This window comes from Drosophila santomea, chromosome 2L, assembly GCF_016746245.2.
Source record: "Drosophila santomea strain STO CAGO 1482 chromosome 2L, Prin_Dsan_1.1, whole genome shotgun sequence".
In the NCBI taxonomy this organism is placed as follows: Eukaryota; Metazoa; Arthropoda; class Insecta; order Diptera; family Drosophilidae; genus Drosophila; species Drosophila santomea.
The window spans coordinates 5,776,316-5,794,674 of record NC_053016.2 but is presented as its reverse complement, the minus strand read 5'-3'; the positions used below and the strand labels follow the sequence as shown (position 1 = coordinate 5,794,674).

Genomic DNA, 18,359 nt, shown 5'->3' with positions numbered 1-18,359 from the left:
TTAAATATTCTCAAGCACTTTGAATAAATATTTACGTGGCTTAAAAATAATTCAATTTTCATATTTATCTTGTGTGTGTACGTTTTCAACGGAATCTCAAAATTGCAAGGAAGATGTTTGTTTGCTTAGTAGTTTTTATACGTTATATCTAGAATAATATAGCTAAAGATTAGGATGTGTGCCATTTGAAAACAAATAAAATTTAAATTAGGAAAATGAAAACAAATGGAAATAATAAATTTGCTTGGGTTTCGTTTATTTTCGTATAATTTTGTATAGATCTTAGCTAATAAATTCTGCTAGGAAATTATAAAATTAAAAATTCTTTAAAGAATAATATCGAGATTAAAGTTTGATTTTGTTGATTTAAATACAAATTGAACTTACAGGACTACAAAAATAATGCGACTAACGACGTACGAAAAACAATGACGATTTATAAAGTTAAATCTAAACAAGGTTGTAGGCCCTAGCTGAGGGAAGTTTTCTTAGCGAGAAATTTGCACAATGTGGATATGTCTCTGCGTGGATTCTGGAAAACTTGAAGGCTGTGTCAACTCTGGCTTGGTCCCTTCCCCAGCTGAAACCCTTTTCTTTAAATTCACATAGTCCGAAACTAAATGTTTAAAACTAGTTTACATTGTAAGCTAATCTTTGTAGCTGCATCTCACATAAGAAGTAATGTACATTGGTTTTATGTTCTAATGTGTATAAACTAGGTCTGCCTTTTCTACATCCTCATCTTGGTTTTTGTTACCCCCGAATAACAACAAATTGAACAGCTTTATGAATTTTGGTTTTCGTTATACCACTCCTTAGATTTCCACGAGTATTGGTGTTATGTTATATGTATTATGAATTATATATTATCCCTTTTTACTAATGAAGTTTAACCTTGACTCTTATACGGTTACGCACTGTATAATAGTGAAAGGTGCAGAGGTATGTTTGCATGAGTTATAAGATGATCTCCGTCGAGCTCTGCTGCAGTGGATCGCGCTGGTAGGCCTCCGAGTTTGGTACCGGCGTGTACTTGGTGTTCTTCTTGCCGGAAGCTGCAGGATTCACGGGCGCAGCCGTGGTGGTGGTGTAGCTATAGGTGGTTCCACATCCATTCAAACTGGTGACAGTGCTGAATAGTCCAGTTCCTGGAAATTTGGCTACCGTCACAACACTGGCTGTTAGTGTGGCCGTGGAGGAATCATTACTTCCCGTGGTTCCCGAACCCCTTTTGGCAGTGGTTTTCCTGCGCACTGGCGTCTCCTGCAGCACGGCTGACTTCCTTATGGTCTGCTGCAGCAAGGCATTTACGTCGATTGCTGGCCAGGCGACCAGCGAGACACTTCGTCATAAGGAGTTATCCACAGGAGAAGATCCGCGTTTATGCTTGCCATGGGGATTGCGATGCCAGTGCTTGCAGGACGGTGGCTCCACTTCTTTTTCTTTTAATTCCTTCGTCTCCTTCGTCTCCTCTCTCTCCAGCTTATCCAGTTTGTCTCCTTCTTTGGTGGGTAAAGAAGTAACGCCTCCAGCGGCGGATGACAGTGAAAAGTACTCTGCTGATTGGCTCAATGAAGAGGCGTCCGCATCAGTTATGTTGCCTCCACCGATATCACTCCTCATGGTGTGATCTCCATGATCCTGGTCCATAAACGACGACCTGTGGGTGCTAAGGGGTGTCAGTGTACTGCTATGCATATCCTCACCCTCTTGCGAAGGAGTAATGGTGTGGTCTGCAGCTGTACAGAAACTTTCCCGTTGTCCCGTGGTCTCGTCGTCCTCGTCATCCGCTTCCTCCTCCCCATCTTCCTGGGAACACGAGCCACAACAGCAGCTAGAATTCTGGCAAGAGCAGAAGCTGGCTCTCCGAGAACCGGGAATGCATTGGTGACACTCCGCTGCCACAGTCATTTCATGATGCGCGTCTAGATCCTCATCCAAACTGCTGCAGGAGCAGGAACTTGAGCAGCTGCTGCAGTAATCCTGTCCAGCCTCAGCTATAAACCTTTTTCTCTTGATCCGCACACACTCATTTCGCGCTGGAGCCGAGGCGGGATTTCCTCTCTTTGTGGAGCTACTGGAACTATTCGCAACCGCTGGATGAGTTAGTTGGGTCTCATCTTCTGGTAAATGGTGGGAGCCCATCCGCACATCGTCATCGTCTTCATCGTGCGACAGTTCATCGGTTTCAATTGTGGTATTGGAATTCAACGAACCCCTCCTGTGACGATGATGTTCTCGAAGAGGAGCCATTATAATGGGTTTTACACCCTCACTGGCCACCTTATACGGAAAATTCGAAGTGGCCGTGCTGCTGTTGTTTTCGTCGCCGTCCTCGCTCATCGTTGCTGCATCGATTTCAATGGCAATGGCCTGATGATGCATTGCCTCATCACTAGAGTCCAAGGAAGACTTGTTGTTGTTAGATGGAAGCATTTGTTTATGGTTCGTCTGCTTAGTTTGCAGATGCTTCTGATGGCGATGACTCCTTTTCTGGTGCAGCAGAGCTCGTCTCTTTGTGCTACTGTAGTGACAATGATGGTGGTGGTGGTGATGATGCCTATGGTGATTGCAGTGGCAGTGGTGATGATGGGTGGTGATCACACAGCAGCAACTGCCACCCTCTAATCTAGTTTGGGTGGCATTATTGCGCTTCCTGCGGCAGCAGCCACTTGCCTCCTGAGCGCCAATCAGTCTCTGCTCTGTGGAAGCCGGGGAATGGACAATGACGACCTCCAAGGCAGCTGCCATGCTGCTATCATCCTTACTCTTGCCACTGCCTCCTGGTCTGGGCAACATCTTGTTATTATTGTGATATTGAAACGCACGGTTATCGTGGCACTGACCAAAGTCCAGCACCTTAAAGTGCTCGTCATCCGCTCGTGCCGTCAGCAGATGATCGTCTCCACTGCTGCTCACTGTGACGGGCAGCGATAGCTGATGCTCCTCGGAATGGGATGTATGTAAGTCGTGGTGATGGATGTGCTGTGGCTGTTCTTCGGGGGCAAACTGCTAATCGCCGCGGCGCAGGTCGCGCGGCTTGGAATTCTTACGGTAGAACCACACCTGTGACAGGATCGCTATGTCCAAGCTGACCTGAAATTCAATATATATTATATTATTAAAGTTTATGGTTCTGAAAATGTATAAAATACTTGCCTGCAGCGTGCCACAGATCCAGAATTGCGATGGGGCTTTCCTAACAATAAAGTAACCAGTCTTGAACATATCACCGAGCGTCCACATGATCACCATGTGTATGCTCATACCATATGTTGATTTATTCTTAAAGTTGCGCAGAAATTGTGGCGCCCCTACATGCGAAACAAACAAATACCAGATTGATATATAGCCTCATTATTTTGTATAGCCTAGACTCACCCAACATGGCTTCAGTAAAGACGGCAACGAAGCCCATGGATTCCATAAACCAAAGTACGGACAACATCAGATATGTAATGGCGGCACCAACGGCCCACACGACTAGCATAAAGTCCAGATACGATTGGAAGTCGGTCCAGTTCCAAAAGTATTTGAAGTCCAGGTCTGCAAGAGCAAGTATATGCATAATAAGTGATTGAATTCAACAATAACCAGCTCAATGAATTAGTTTACCCACAAACTAAAGCCTACCTAGAAATAGTTGTACTACGTTGCTACTATAAAATCACATATTGCATGCACTTTTCCTTAGCTACATTAAGAAAGCAAGAGGTCATAACCCCCCAGCACGTTACAGCTCTACAAATAGTTCACAACACAGACCGACTGCAGATGGGAAGCCAGTTGGAAATCAATTTCCATTATCTCTGCCAGCTTTTAGGCGCTGCACAATTTACGACCAGCCCCATGTACATTGTACAAAGAAGCCCAAGGCGTGCCAATATAATTAGCTCACGTCGATGTGGGTGTAATATTGGTTCTGCTCTCTGGTTCGTTGATCAATTTGCCGCCTGGCACCATGCCTCCTAACCCAGTTTCTTGCCTTTCTAGTTTGTGATAAGAAGTAACGAAGGAGAAGAAATAAATGCGGACTGCAAACGAGCTCTGTGCTCCATAAAGATATGGTATGATTAAAACAGCAGAAGGTACTTTGCTAATGAAATTACTATACTCCAACTTCTCACTCTCTCCCATTTCATTTCATTTCATTTCTTTCATTTCATTTCAATCTGTTCTGCAAACTGACACAGGAAACTGGCGTCAATTGAGTGAAAAGAATGTGTCAGCAAAAGCATATATACATATATATGCATTGCATATTATGCCAAAATCTTGAAACGGAAATCAATGTTAGTGTGCAGACTCGCCCTTCTTTGCCCATCAATATAGCCACCCATGTGGAATTGTTAACTATTATGAATCAGCTGACTCACCATTGAGATAGTGCCGGGAGCGAACTCGCTTCAGGACGCTACCGCCCGCTTCGGTGGACACAGAGGCGCCCGTATCCGTGTCCGTCATCACTTTGGGCAAATGCAGTTCATCGCCTGGAAGGAGGGAGCGCATGTTGACATGTTTATCCTTGGGGTGACACGTTTTAAACGGCTGATTGGGGGAAGGGACTCACCTCGCAGGGCGTGCTCGCGGTTATTGGCATTCACCCGCTTCACCTTCACGCACAGATGGATCATCAGGAACATGGTCACGTTCATCACGACACTCTGCACCAGCAGTGGAAGCTCATAGCGGCTGGAGAACCTGCAAGCCAGATGGAAATTGGGTGAAGGTCAATCGGAAAGGTCAACTCGAAATGACATTTTAATTGAGCGCCCTATCGAGATGTGATTGTGTCCTTGGCAGTATATCCTATCCAGGGACTTGTAATTAGCATGTGTTGTCTGAGTTTGTGTTCTTTAAAACATGGGAAAGTTAATTTAGGTCTTAACTGAATTAATGATGGATGATTAGCCAGCCATTAAATACAAATATAGAATGTTATCTTAAATTATTATTTATTTATAAGAGAAACCCATTCCACAGCTGCCAAAATCATTAAATATAATTATTATTTATCACCCCTAAGTGGACAAGTGAATGCTGCACATTGTATAGTGTTGATTACGGCCAATTGACAGGTGCTTAGGTGGCGCCCGAACAGGGACAACAAGTGATTGATGTCCGCCCAAGAGCATAATTTACTCCCGAACCAAATCGATTATAAGGACTGCAGCAGGGCATACTTCAAGGCACAGGGGAGGAGAGAAGGTGTGGGAAAAATCCCAGCACTGTGTCAAGCGGCACTGTCATAAATCTGACAGATGCCAAGTGGGTGAAAAAGGGTCCCTGAGCACAAACAATGGGTGAAATGGGTAACGTGAACGTGTTGGGCATTTGGCGAGGCTCCAAACAACAAATGCCGAGCAAACCCAAAGGCAAGTCCTCAGATTTGCTGGGGATTTGTTGTGATGAAAGTCCTGCTGGCCAACCGAAAGTCACATTCCCAAATGTTATTACAAAAAATATGCGACATTTTGTCCGCATTTCGCTGGCGCAGATTAGTGGACCCAACTGTTTTAGCCAAGCCACAGCTGTCTGTTGTTCGCAATCACAACAGCAGATAGCATACATTTCCGCGTTTCTTCCGATTACCAGATAGTAAAATGCGGAAAGCGCGGAAATTGTGCCTCGCTGGTTATTTACGCCCACCATTTCCATTGGCAAAATTGAATTACCAGTGCTTGGGCCAAGTGAATGCCATTCCACGGCTACAATTGAATCACCACAAACTGATTTTACATTTCGATTGGACTAGAGCCTTTCAAGAAATGTACTTATGCAGGAGTATCTAAATAAGTGTCTTTCTTTTTGTTCAATCTCAAAAGAGTATACATACCCTTAATGCGTCGTAAAACTTAAATTCTTATTCTAATTTCTCCCTCGACACCCACGAAATCATAGCCAGAAAGCGAGCTCTTTGAGTTTGTATAACAACTGCAATTTGCTGAAATGCTAATATTTTCCGTGCAAACACTCCAATTTGTACACACTGGACGAGAGAACTAACACCCCAAACATAGCAGTTACTTCGTCACTAGTCCAAATGGTTGGCTTTACCCCTTAAATTGGCAAAAGCAGAAAAAACAGACCGGCACCTCCTTCCACCCACGTTCATAGAGCATTTGCACGCCTCAACGTGTAAAAAATGTCGTAAAAAATCGATAAAATCGTATACGTGCATTACAAACAGGCATGAATACATATACGAATGTACTATGCCGCATTTGGCGGTTTGCCTGAGCCTGCAATGTAAACAATTTTCCAACAAGCGGGCAACACCACCACCACCACCCACTTTTCACCTGCATTTTCAGGCTCTCTTTCACTGGCAATTTGCTGCGAGGAGCCGCAACAATTTGACTAAATAGGCGAGCCCCGAAAATGTCACTTAGGCTTGATGAAAGTTTTATTGATGGAATTTGTCGGCGGGGCTGGGAAATTAAGTCACCAAAATGGAGCCAAGCAATTTGGCAGGTTGTTCTACACGTGTGAAGGCTTTGTACACACACCCACAACCTTTTGTGTCTGTTCTAGCCATAATTAAAATTCCGCGTTGCCTTCGGCGCAATGTTTACTCAAGTGTGAGCGCGTTTTGTCTGCCTGAATTACACCTGCTGTCGCACGGCTATGACTTATGCAAAATTAAAGCATTGTCTATAAAGGTTGCCAAAAAAAATTATATGGATATGATCAAAACAACTATATATATAGGACAAAAGAGGTATTATTCAACATACAAGAGAATAGAGAAGTATGTCTTCTAATAAATGCGACTAGCATAGTTAGATGATTTCTCTGGATGTCTCTGTTTCTCCCAGCCATTGTCCTATAATTGCGACCTCGGCTGTAGGCGATTTGGTGTAAGCCAAGGCTGGCACAGTGCGCTTAACACAAATTTCATTTGGCCAACTGCTGGTGGACGCCTGTAAGTAGGCTGCACTCGTCGTGGGCCGCAGTCCTCATATTCCTCATCATTGTCTCACCGCTGAAGGGCTCCTAACTAACGGAACCGAAAACACTTAGGGCCGTACTTTCCGGTTATTTCGGAACCACTGGCACTGAGCAAGCGTGTTGGCCACGTTAGTAGATTGCCTGCTTCGAGATTTGTGTAAACACACAAGCTGCCGCCTGATGAGCAATGGGAAATGAGAACCAACAGCCGTAGCACAAATTTTCCACCAACCATTGAGCAAATGCATGTATTGAAAGGATTGCCCGCCGCTGATGATGATGATGATGATGGCCATAACTGGGGCGATCTACAGCCTAGATGGATTCTGTGGTGTGGCAGGCTAAGCTGCTCGGAATGACCTTGCTGGGGATAAAGGATGCAGTGGCGTTGAACTAGAGCACAGATGAATAGTGATTGCCAATGAACTGAATCTGAGTATGTGAGTTAAGTGTTGTGTTCCGAAATTTAAACAATTGGGGCAACTGTCTAAAAGTAAAAATAGAATTACTATAACACACGAAAACACGCTCAAGTCAAGTGCTTCGACTATCAGATACCCATTACTCAGATAAAGGGAGTGCTGCGGAGATAGATTGACTCGGCTAGCTGTCATGACAGTCGTTATAATAATTAGAATATATACTTTTACTCTAGTATATACATTTTTACTCTAGAATATACACTTTTACTCTACGATTGCTAGCAACAGTAGCGGTTATCTTGTCCGAAAATAAGAAAGCAAATGGAAAAATAAATATTTATTATCCCACTTGATTTGCTCAATGAAAATTAATGCGTGCTGAGCCCACCCACATGGCCCTAAGCCCATAAAACCCCAAAGCGAAACACAAACAAAAGATTCTAGTCACCCACCAGATGTGTGTGACTTTTGTTCGGCGAAACACTTCAATTTACGCCCCCCGGAAAATTCGAAGGCACAGGCGAGATTGAAAATGGAGTCTGGAACGCAGATGGCAACAAAAAACGTAGGACAAAAGGAGGAAAAAAGGTCACAGACAATGGCACAATTGAAAACGGAAAAATAAACGAAAGCCAGGCGCAGAAAACAATACGCCGATTTGCATATGGACATTAAATTTGTAGCCAACTCGATGGCAGATTTGTATGAATACCAGCAAATTTATGCCCTTGCAGATAGTAAGTACAACTCCAGTGCTGACTAAGTGTGTTAGGTTCTGATTTCCATATTCATTTTGGGACCATTTTCATTTCGAGACCTATCCCAATTTTATTTCTGCGGGCGCATCAGTCACTTGGCCTATCAAAACATTGGAAGTCATGAAGGATTTTCTGCCTCTCAAAACCAAATCAAGAGTCATAATGCTGTTGAAAAGTATTTATCCGTTTGTTTAACTGAGCACATTGAATACAAGCAGATTGCACAGTCAACTTATGCATACAATATATACAATACAATCGATATGTGATTGTGGAGGGTCTTGGGATGTATTTTAGTTTATTTTCCAAAGCCACAAAACGTAGCTTTCAGGCCCCATTAAACATTAAAGCTGTGTGTCTCTGCGATGAAATTGAATATTCCCTAAGTTTGCCCACGCAGATTTAACTCTGCTGCTGCCCGAATTTGGGGGGCAAAAATCTATTCTAATTGAGAAATTGAAATCTCTATCTGTTGGCTTCGTGCAAACAACATGTGCGTCAGTCAACGTCGCACATTTTTTGCATGCAAAGAAGCCCCATCCACGATTGTGATTATTCATTCAGCAGCTGGCCAAAGCCAAAGCCAAAATCAAAGCCAAAACCAAAGCCAAAACCAAAGCCAAAACCAAAGCCAAAACCAAAGCCGTAAACATTCTATGGCCAGCGATTGACGGGGCTGTTTGGACTTTTCGATTAGTTGTGCTACCCATCTGAATTTTCCGCCAATGCCAGTGAATTTCTAGTGAACTTCCAGAGACTTGCCAGAGCCCAGATTAACTGCAAAGCGTCGAGGAACACAACCTGACTTTGGCTTGGCATTAAAATTCAATTAGGCCAACGTCTCGGCCATAAAGCACAACCCAGAAGTACGATTAGCACTGGAGTGGAGTGCCCTTTCAGCGGCAGTGACGTGGGATTTTAGGGATTGTCCACGGCACGGAATGTGACGTGAACTGCTTTCGGCGCAGCTCTCTTTTTAATTACGTAAAAATCTTGCAACACAAATACAATTAATTCCAAGGGGCATGGTTGGCAGATAAGACTGCGCTGGTTGACCTTTGGCTGTAACCGCACCCTGGTTATCAGAACGCCTCGCATTAAACGCTAAACTTTCGGCTCCAATACGGAACAAATGCGATTGAGATAATGCCAATCGACTTTAGATGGAGGCTCTACACGGAAAATGTGCTTTCAAAACTATGTAATGCGACAGATAACCTCTGGGTTCAGCCATTCGAATGGGAGAGGCCGGCAAAAGCTGATAATTGGCACAATTAAGAAGCTCGTTTTGGGCGCCTTGATGAGCTCACAATAAGAACTGCTGGCTTACGAATTTGTACAAAACAAAAGACACTTATCTGAAGAACAGATAACATTGTACACATTATAAACAGCAATTTAATATAATTTACCGAATTTCAAACTTAGCAAAAACACTAATTTGCTAAAATTGGAAACTTAAACTGCTTCAGAAAGTAATTGCATAAACTTTGAAACTTCTCAGCAAGTGCACAGCAAATTCTACTTGAATTGCAAGTGGCTCTTAAAACTTGATAAAGAAACTCGTTCGGTGGCAGCTTCAACATCGAAATTATAAATCTTTCGCAGATGCTATAACCACAATTAAGTGGCCAACCACCCAAGCAACATTTCCACACGGCCAAGACAAGTGCTTCATTTGCAAAATGGTATTCGGCTTGTATCGTTGATAAAAACAAGATTTTTAACCGGTTTAGAAATTTAAAATTCAATTTGCATGGGATGCGAAAAGAAAAGCAACAGCAATAGACCAAAAGCCGTAAACATTTATGGACCATACGCCAAGTTTCCTGGTCAGCAAAGTATTCCCCGAAAAAATTAATTGCTTTGAAGGACTTTACCACAAAGCCAACCAATTGCCGCCCACAAACCTTGACCTTCCGCGGAAAAATGTCCAATAAAGTTGTTTGCCTTTGGAAAAAAATTGCCTCATTTTTTTCCATTCAGCGAGTCGTATGCATTAATAATAAACAAACAAGGAAAGTGGGCCAAAGCTTGTATAAATAAAGGTGAATGAAAGTTGGGAGTGTTTTATAAATTATTAAAAATGTTAGATTAGATTGAAATTTAAATTGTCTTCACTTCGTTTCGCCGAACTTCTGCTGATAAGCAAATTATAAATTACCAAATAATTTGGCGGAATCGTGTGACATTTGTAGATAAATACAGTAATATGTTAATATATATTATATGGCATTATCTTGCAGCCATATCATAAGCTTACGTACAAGGAAGCACCCTATTTCGATAAGTGTTTACGTAAACAAATTAATTGGTTGAAGTAGACACAATTATCGCCCGATGCCGAGACGGGGCTTATCTTCGCACACACACTCTCCTTTTAATAATAGTGATAAGAAAGGGCTTCTTAAGAGACGAAGTTAGATTGCTTTCAACAAACATCATAAACATGCAGTGAGAATGGTGCATTTCACCAACTGAGGGTATGAAGTTCTCATCTAGAGTAGAGTAATCTCCGTTGCGAGTTCTTATCAATAGCGGATGTTTTGTTCTGCTGTAGATGATTCTTGCAATCTCTAATATAAGAAAGAAATACTTACATAGGAACTAAGTTTGTATAATACATTTATGCCTGTTTAATCCCCATAAAAAAATAAAACATTGAAGCCCAATTAGTCAGCAAAATTTGCACCTCATAACTTCGCTTTCTTGATTGCCCAAGTTTTAAAGACTCTCGTAACATGTTGCTCGTGTAATTGCTGAAATAGGTTCACTGAACTCCAAAGTTCTCAAGTTCAACCCTTCACTTTTCGCCGGATTGAGCTGTGAGCTGTATAAAATAAATAGTTTGGCAAATTCGTTAAAAGTCATTTGGCCTGCCAAGTTTTGCAACAGTTTAACCGAGTTTGTAATAGTCAATTTCAAATATGAATACTTAGATGTGCAAATTACAGTCGAACATTGCCTCGCATTTAAGACTACATTTTTAATGTGAATATTTGGATATTCGAATATACTATAGAATTTTAATTGCAGCTGAACGGAGATGCAATTTAATAGCTTGTTAAGACCGAACAGCTCGCGTTTTCAGGCGGGCTGACAAATTGTGTAAACATTTAAGCAACTGCATGAAAAGTACAAATATAGAAATGACTGTGCATGAGCCCAGTTAACCGTTCGCATACTATATTTACATCTATTGTTATATGCCTGGAATGAAAGTGTAAATTATATTGCAGACTTGTGTAGTCACGCCCCACTGACCTGGCCAACTTATTGAGTCATAGTGTTGGCGTTTTTTGCGCGAGAAAACCTTTTTATGAAATCTAACTCCGCTTTGTTGACTCTGGCTACAAAGTAAACCCAAGTTAGGTAAATATGTATATCAGAATACATATATTCTATATACACAGCCTGATTCAATCAGAAACTAGAAAAAACGCCCACCATATTTTAGTAGCAAACTGACTGAAGGTGGAAAGTGTTTCCATTCAATAAAATGAAAGGCAACGTTTTATTACAAATTATTTTACTTTTTTTAACAAGTATACACGACAAGTTTTGCTGATTAGATAGTTGCAAGTAAAACCAATTTACTTCCTACATCAAAAGCTGAAAAATTCCAAATATCTTATCTCAAGTGTAAGCTCCTATCGCATTATCTAAACCACAAAGTTAATCTGGATTTTACATAAATTAATCAGCGACAATACGCAGAAATGAGCTCATTCAAAAAGAACAGAAAATGTTGCCAATTACTATATTTACTTTTATATATATATTACTGTGTGAGTTATATGATTAATTCCCTGTTTAATGTGCATATTTACCATCGACAACAAAGGCAGCCACGTTGTCAATTTTTACAATAAAGACTACGGATGTGTCATTCGCTTTGTTCGTAGCAAAAACTGCTTATATTTGTTGGGAAAGTTTCTCCCTGGAAGTCACATAAGTGAAATATATTTCAATCACGTTAACACATTAATTGTAATTGCCTGCAATTTATTCTAAATTCACCAAATAACTTTTAACAGTTGTAGTGCTTCGTGCATTTTGTTGTCCACAAATTGCCAGTTGCACTCAACTAAATTTTCTACGGGGCCTTATCCATATCGCAGCGATTAGTCGGAATAATAATAATTACGGTGTCCGGAAAAAAAAGGTCGTGCATAAATTAAAAGCTACTTCCTATCATTGTTGTAGTCTAAAAACACTGCTGTTGCACAATTACTTAGCCCCCACAGACAGACTTTATTCATAAAACCCAGTGGAACTGATCGCGTGTCTGGCGAAAAATGTCTGGCCCCAAAGAATCGTAAACATCTATATATAAAGTATATATATCGTATTGGGATTATTCGGCCCAAAGCCTCGTTGCACAGCTGATTCAACTGTGTTCGCCGGCAACCGTTTCTAGATAAATAATTCATTTATTGATTGCCAGCCATGCCAGACAAATTGACGGCGTCGATGAGGGCCACCAGTTGCTCCTATTCTTTTTTTGCGTTCACGTTTCACTTGGCTTGTTAATAATTTATTTGTAGGAACCTCCGATGGGTCTCAAAAAACCCACAACAGCAGCAGCTTTAAACGGGCTAAACAGCAACAACCTGAAAAATACACAGAAACCAGCTGGCAAGCAAAAGTAGTTGACCCTGGTGCTAAAGGCTAGGTTCAGTTGCTGGCCTAAAATGCGGTCTATTCTGTTGGCTCAAAATGAGAAATATATATTTTTGTTTAAATATCAGAGTACGTTTCGATTAAACAATAACGCAAATTCAATTAGGTCTTTTTGTTTGGTGGCTGGTGCAGTTTCAACTGGTTTAAATGGCTTTGTCACAGTTTAAAAGCTGTTTTGCACACTCACTCAAATTGAATTAAAAATTTATTTTATTACCTTTGATTTAAATGTTTCGTTCTTCAAAACGATGAATCAACTTCTAGGGCAGCTGGATAAATCAAAGAACTAACAAAATCGAGTTTCGTAAACTACGAAATAGTTGTTTGGACTTCTTTTAAACTACAATACAATCTAATCGAATATCGTCGAAAACATTAGCTCTCCCCAAAATTATTTTCCCAAATCAGCATGAAAACTGATAAATCTTCCAATAATTGTCATAAACCCCAACGTAAATAGCGATTATCGATGACATTGTGCCAAATACCATATCGCTGGGAGTTCAATAAAGATAAAACCAGTACCATGGTCCTCGGACAAATTGTGGAAGTCGCCAAAATCGACCAGAAATCATGACATAGCTAACAGATAGGGGGTCTGGTCTCAAGTGCTGGAAACCGCAATTTGTCGCGACGGCCACGAGAAAATTTCGCGCGATAAGCGCTTTGAATTGCCCCCCGATAAGCCGAGATACCAGGTATTTGCCATTTGCCATTTGCCGAGCGGGATTAGTCATCCCATTGTGGGTCAGATAAGGTGGACAGGGGTTTACTTAGAGAGTTTTTACCTGTATAGCTGGGCACCTGGAGTTACCATCCGGAGTGCCAGAGGATTCTAAACTAGCTCTTTTGAAGGGATATATCTACTAGCAAGTTTTCAGTTATTAGATAGATTGCTATGACAAAGAAGTGCCATATCAGTAATTTCTCAGAGATTTTTAAAATAATTATATATTTCAGTTTCTCAGCCCAAATAGGAGGAAACAACAGCGAGAGAATGTGCAGGTGTTTATTTTCATTCAAGTACACAGCGTTCAAAAGTGATTTGTATTATTTTTGAGTGCTGTACAGTCAAAGAGATTTTTCCTTTCATGATTGATTTATGACTCATACAAAGCATCATTTCGATCATTATCATGAGCAAAATCGACAAAAAGAAATTGCGACTATTTAAGGAATGAATTTGATGAGCTTCGTAGGATGCTAGTAATATTTTAGCTTCCTAGTAAGCGGGCTACAAACTTTAATGTCTATTTCGTTGTATTGCAAAGTTAGTTGTGATTAAAGACTAGCTTATTCTTACCAGAAGAGTATCCTCAGCGAATTGGCCACCAGCAGGGCGAGGCACACGTAGAGGGAGAATCCCTCCGCGTCCTGCGTCTTCTTGATCTCGATGTACTGGGGAACGTAGGGGATCACGCCCCCAATCACCATCGCGGAGGCGGCGGCCCAACCCACCACGTGACCAACGGTCAGGCCCATCTCATCGTTGATGATCCAATCCATGGTGAGCTATGTATCTGTGTTTACTTGGGATTTGGTTCTATTTTGTTGAATTCGTTTTGTTTGTTCCTTGGAATTTATGTTTTGTTTTTTTGGTTTTGTCGTTTAGCGGATATGTGTGTTTTGTTTTATTGATTTTGTTTTAGAATTTTTTGACTAGTTTAAAAGCCGGCGATTGGAAGTAGTCGTTGTTGTAGTTGCTGGATTTCGCATAGTTTGCGCTAATAACTATTGTTTGTTGGACAGTGTAATGCAGGAAGGAAAGAGAGGAAGTCAGCTGTGTGTGTGTTGTTGTTGCTGTTGTTGATGTTGTTTTTCGTCGTTTCGCTTTGATCTTCTACTTTTGCACACTTTCTACGCAGACACTGACGCACACCCACACGCAGGCAGCGAAAATATTTATTTTCTATTTCCCTCTCGCTCGCGCACTGTCTCCCGCTTTCTCGCTCTTTGAATTTTTCCTGTGTTTTCGTTTTCCGCGTTTTTTGTATTGAATTTTCACCGAATATTCTCTGCCCCTTTTCACGAATCGTCACCGATTTTCCTGCGCACACTTTTCTGGCAGCGGATAACACTAGACGAGAAAAGCGCTGCAATCACAAATCGCTCCATTTCCACGCGAACACATCAGCACACTTCATAAATGCCCTCGGCATTTCAATTGCATTTTCCCCCGCGTTGCTATTTTACCTTTAATTGAGTTAAATTTTTGTTGTGGCTGCAGCAGCAGTTGTTGTTGTTGTTGCTATTATTATTGTTCCGGAAAAAAGTACTTATTCACTTGCTAATTGCTGTCGTTGCAATTTTCGTTCTTCGCACTTTCGGTGGTCGGTTTTCCTTTTACCTCGCCTCAGTTTGCATTTCCTCTGCGAGTCTACGGAAAAACTGTCCGCGGATCAACCGCACGCAAGCAAAAACAACAACACAAACAAACGTACACAAATTTCGCAGCTAGTGTTACCAGTCAGCGAAATCCCAAAACTCGCAATCCCTAACGCATCGAGCAGATATGGTCACTTGATTATTCGATATTATTTTTGATATATCCTTTTCCAACCGGTTAAACGGTAGTGTCCGTTATGTACCTCAAAGTACCAACCGGTACGTACAGTGTTACCTAGGTACTTGTACCTTTGTACCTTTTTTACTATGACTTTTAATCAAATTCAAATAATACTAACAAGCTTTGATAAATAAAGCTTTAAAATTTTGGTTTAATCTTTTTTTATTATACAAATAACTGTACAAGTCGCATTTATCACAGTGAAAACTGAAAATAGTTGTATGAAATAAAATTTAACTAAGCAAAAATAAGGGTGCACAATAACATTTCGATTTGATAGAGATGATAGTTAAAAATACATTAAGATAAGACCTAGTTCTTCTTTTTCTTCTTGTCGGGCTGGGCCAATCCCTGCGACTCCTGGTATTGGCGCACAATCTGATCCTGGACATCTGGCAGACAGGGAGAGTACCTGGAGTACTCCATGGTGAATTCGCCTTTTCCCTGGGTACTCGATCTGAAAATAAAGATGGGGATTTAGATACACATGACCGATACACATGCGGACTGAACTTACCTCAGCTCTCCCGCATAGCCAAACATGTCGTTCAGGGGCACCTCCGCGTAGACAGTGAACCAACCCTCGGTTCCCTCAGTTCCGGTGATGATACCATGCCGTTTGCTCAAGTGACCCATTACCGCACCCTGGAATTCCTCGGGTGCAGTGACCTCGACCAGCATGATGGGCTCTAGGATTTGCCAGCTGCCGTTTTGGAAGACTTCTTTGATGGCACCATGGGAAGCCAACATGAAGGCCAGCTCACTGGAGTCCACGATGTGGTGACCACCATCTTGCAGGCGGAATCGAATACCGGACAACTTGTGACCGGAGAGCATTCCCTTCTCAGCCATCTCCCTGTAGCCTAAGCAAAGAACATATTTAAAACGGAACATAAGGAATTTCAATTTAGTTACCCTTTTCGACTCCAGGAACAAATTGTTTCGGTACATTGGTGCCCACCGTTTCGTCCACGAATTCCAGCAGGGTGTTTTGGGTTGGCGGCAGTGGTTCCATGACACCAATAATCCTGGCGTATTGACCCGATCCTCCCGATTGCTTCTTGTGCAGGTAATCAAACTCACATGGGCCCACGAGAGTTTCCCTGAATGCTACTTTTGGCTTTCCCAGCGTCACTGGGCAACCGTATTCCCTCTCCATTCTCTGGGCATAGATCTCCAAATGCAGTTCACCCATTCCCGAGACAAGAGTTTCCTTCACATCGTTGTCGAAGAAGAAGTGGAATGTGGGATCCTCTTTGGTGAATCGGGCAATAGCCTTTGAGAAATTATCCCTATCCTTGGTATTATTCGGCTTAATGGCCATTGAGACAACGGGCTCCGGTACAAAGATGGATTCCATGGACAGATTGTTCTTGGGATTGGTGGTGAAGGTGTCTCCGGAGGCGCAATCAACTCCAAACAACGCGAATATATCGCCGGCATACACCTCGTTTACGTCCTCCATTTGATTTGAGTGTAGTCGAACCAAGCGAGCAATTCTCACTTTTTTGTTGGTGCGAGCATTGAAGATGTTGTCACCCTTCCGTAGAACACCCTGGTAGCATCTGAGGTAGGTTAGTTGGCCAAAGCGTCCAGCTTCCAGTTTGAAAGCCAAGCCGACAAAAGGATCCTTGCCATCGCGGGCGGGATTTAAGACCACTTTTTCTGGGTCTTGTCCTTCCTTCTCGATAAAGCCGAGGTTCTCCACCTCTCCGGGATTGGGCAGGTAATCCAGTACTGCATCTAGCAGTGGCTGGACACCTTTGTTTTTCAGTGCTGTGCCCACCAAGACAGGTGTGAAGGTTCTATTGATGCAGGTTCTCCTTAAGGCCGCCTTGATATCATCTTCTGTGAAGGGCTTTTCTTCCAGAAAGAGTTCGCCCAGCGTTTCGTCTGCATTGGATAAGTGTTCGATGAGCTCCTGCCTTCTCTCCAGGCTCTCCACCCGCATATCCTGTGGTATTTCGTCCAGCCTAATGTCCATTCCGTGTTCGCCTTCAAAGTATATGGCTTTTTCCCGCACCAAATCCACGATGCCCTTGCAATTGCTCTCCACTCCAATGGGCAGCTGAATAAAGGCAGCGTTGTGGTTCATTTTGGACCTCATTTGGGATAGAACTCTGTAGGGATTCGAGCCCAAACGATCCAGCTTGTTGATGAAGGCCAGGCAGGGCACATTGTAGCGCTTCATCTGCCGGTTGACCGTTAGCGTTTGACTCTGGACTCCGCCCACGGCGCACAGGACCAGAACGGCACCATCCAGAACACGGAGGGCGCGCTCCACCTCCACAGTGAAGTCCACATGTCCGGGTGTATCGATAATATTGATATTGGTGTCCTTCCACAGGGTGTAGGTAGCCGCCGATTGGATAGTGATGCCGCGCTGCCTCTCCAGCTCCATGCTGTCCATGGTGGCACCCACATTATCCTTTCCCCGCACCTCGTGCATCTCCGCAATCCTGCCGGTGTAGAACAGAATCCTCTCCGTCAAGGTCGTCTTTCCACTGTCTATATGCGCCGAGATTCCTATGTTCCGGATCCTCTCGATGGGCTTGTGCTCCGAGAACTTTGCATGCGAACTGTAGCCGGCCTGAAAAGTTATGTGCACCATTTAACTACATTTCTTACAGCGCTTACATAACTAGCCGATGGAATTTCGGCTTTTTTTCTCAATCCAACAAACCTTTCCCAGTGATTCCATTGCCCGGCGGCGCAGGGTGTTGTTGCCGGTCAGCAAACGGGTAATTAGCGACATTCTGGCCAGGTTTTAATTAATAACTAAGAAAGTTACCGGAAAACACGCGCTCGTGGAAAACCAAAACAAGACTGTTATCGATAGCGGAGGCGGTTTCTGTGCGAACCTATCGGTTTCTATCGGACAAGTAATATCGAAAAACAAGTAACCGAAAAAATACCATTAAAGAAAAAATACCTAAAAAAATCTTATTAAATAAAAACAAATTAAGTATGGGTAAAAAA

The 18,359-nt window shown here is 42.4% G+C and overlaps 2 protein-coding genes across 2 annotated transcripts; both read right to left on the bottom strand.

The window, feature by feature from the left end:
• Nucleotides 1-232: 232 nt before the first annotated feature.
• Nucleotides 233-15,245, bottom strand: LOC120444688. The gene is given in 6 exon segments (XM_039624558.2): nt 233-3,096; nt 3,160-3,314; nt 3,382-3,546; nt 4,377-4,490; nt 4,571-4,701; nt 14,118-15,245. Coding segments are annotated over 6 exon segments (2,907 nt in total). The 5' UTR covers nt 14,321-15,245; the 3' UTR covers nt 233-957.
• Nucleotides 15,246-15,524: 279 nt separating this feature from the next.
• Nucleotides 15,525-18,224, bottom strand: LOC120458051 (elongation factor G, mitochondrial). The gene is made up of 4 exons (XM_039645561.1): nt 18,064-18,224; nt 16,296-17,970; nt 15,898-16,243; nt 15,525-15,837 (listed from the first exon to the last, which is right to left on the bottom strand). Exons 1-4 carry the CDS (start codon nt 18,133-18,135, stop codon nt 15,693-15,695), a joined length of 2,238 nt encoding a protein of 745 aa, XP_039501495.1. The 5' UTR covers nt 18,136-18,224; the 3' UTR covers nt 15,525-15,692.
• Between the last annotated feature and the right edge of the window lie 135 nt (nt 18,225-18,359).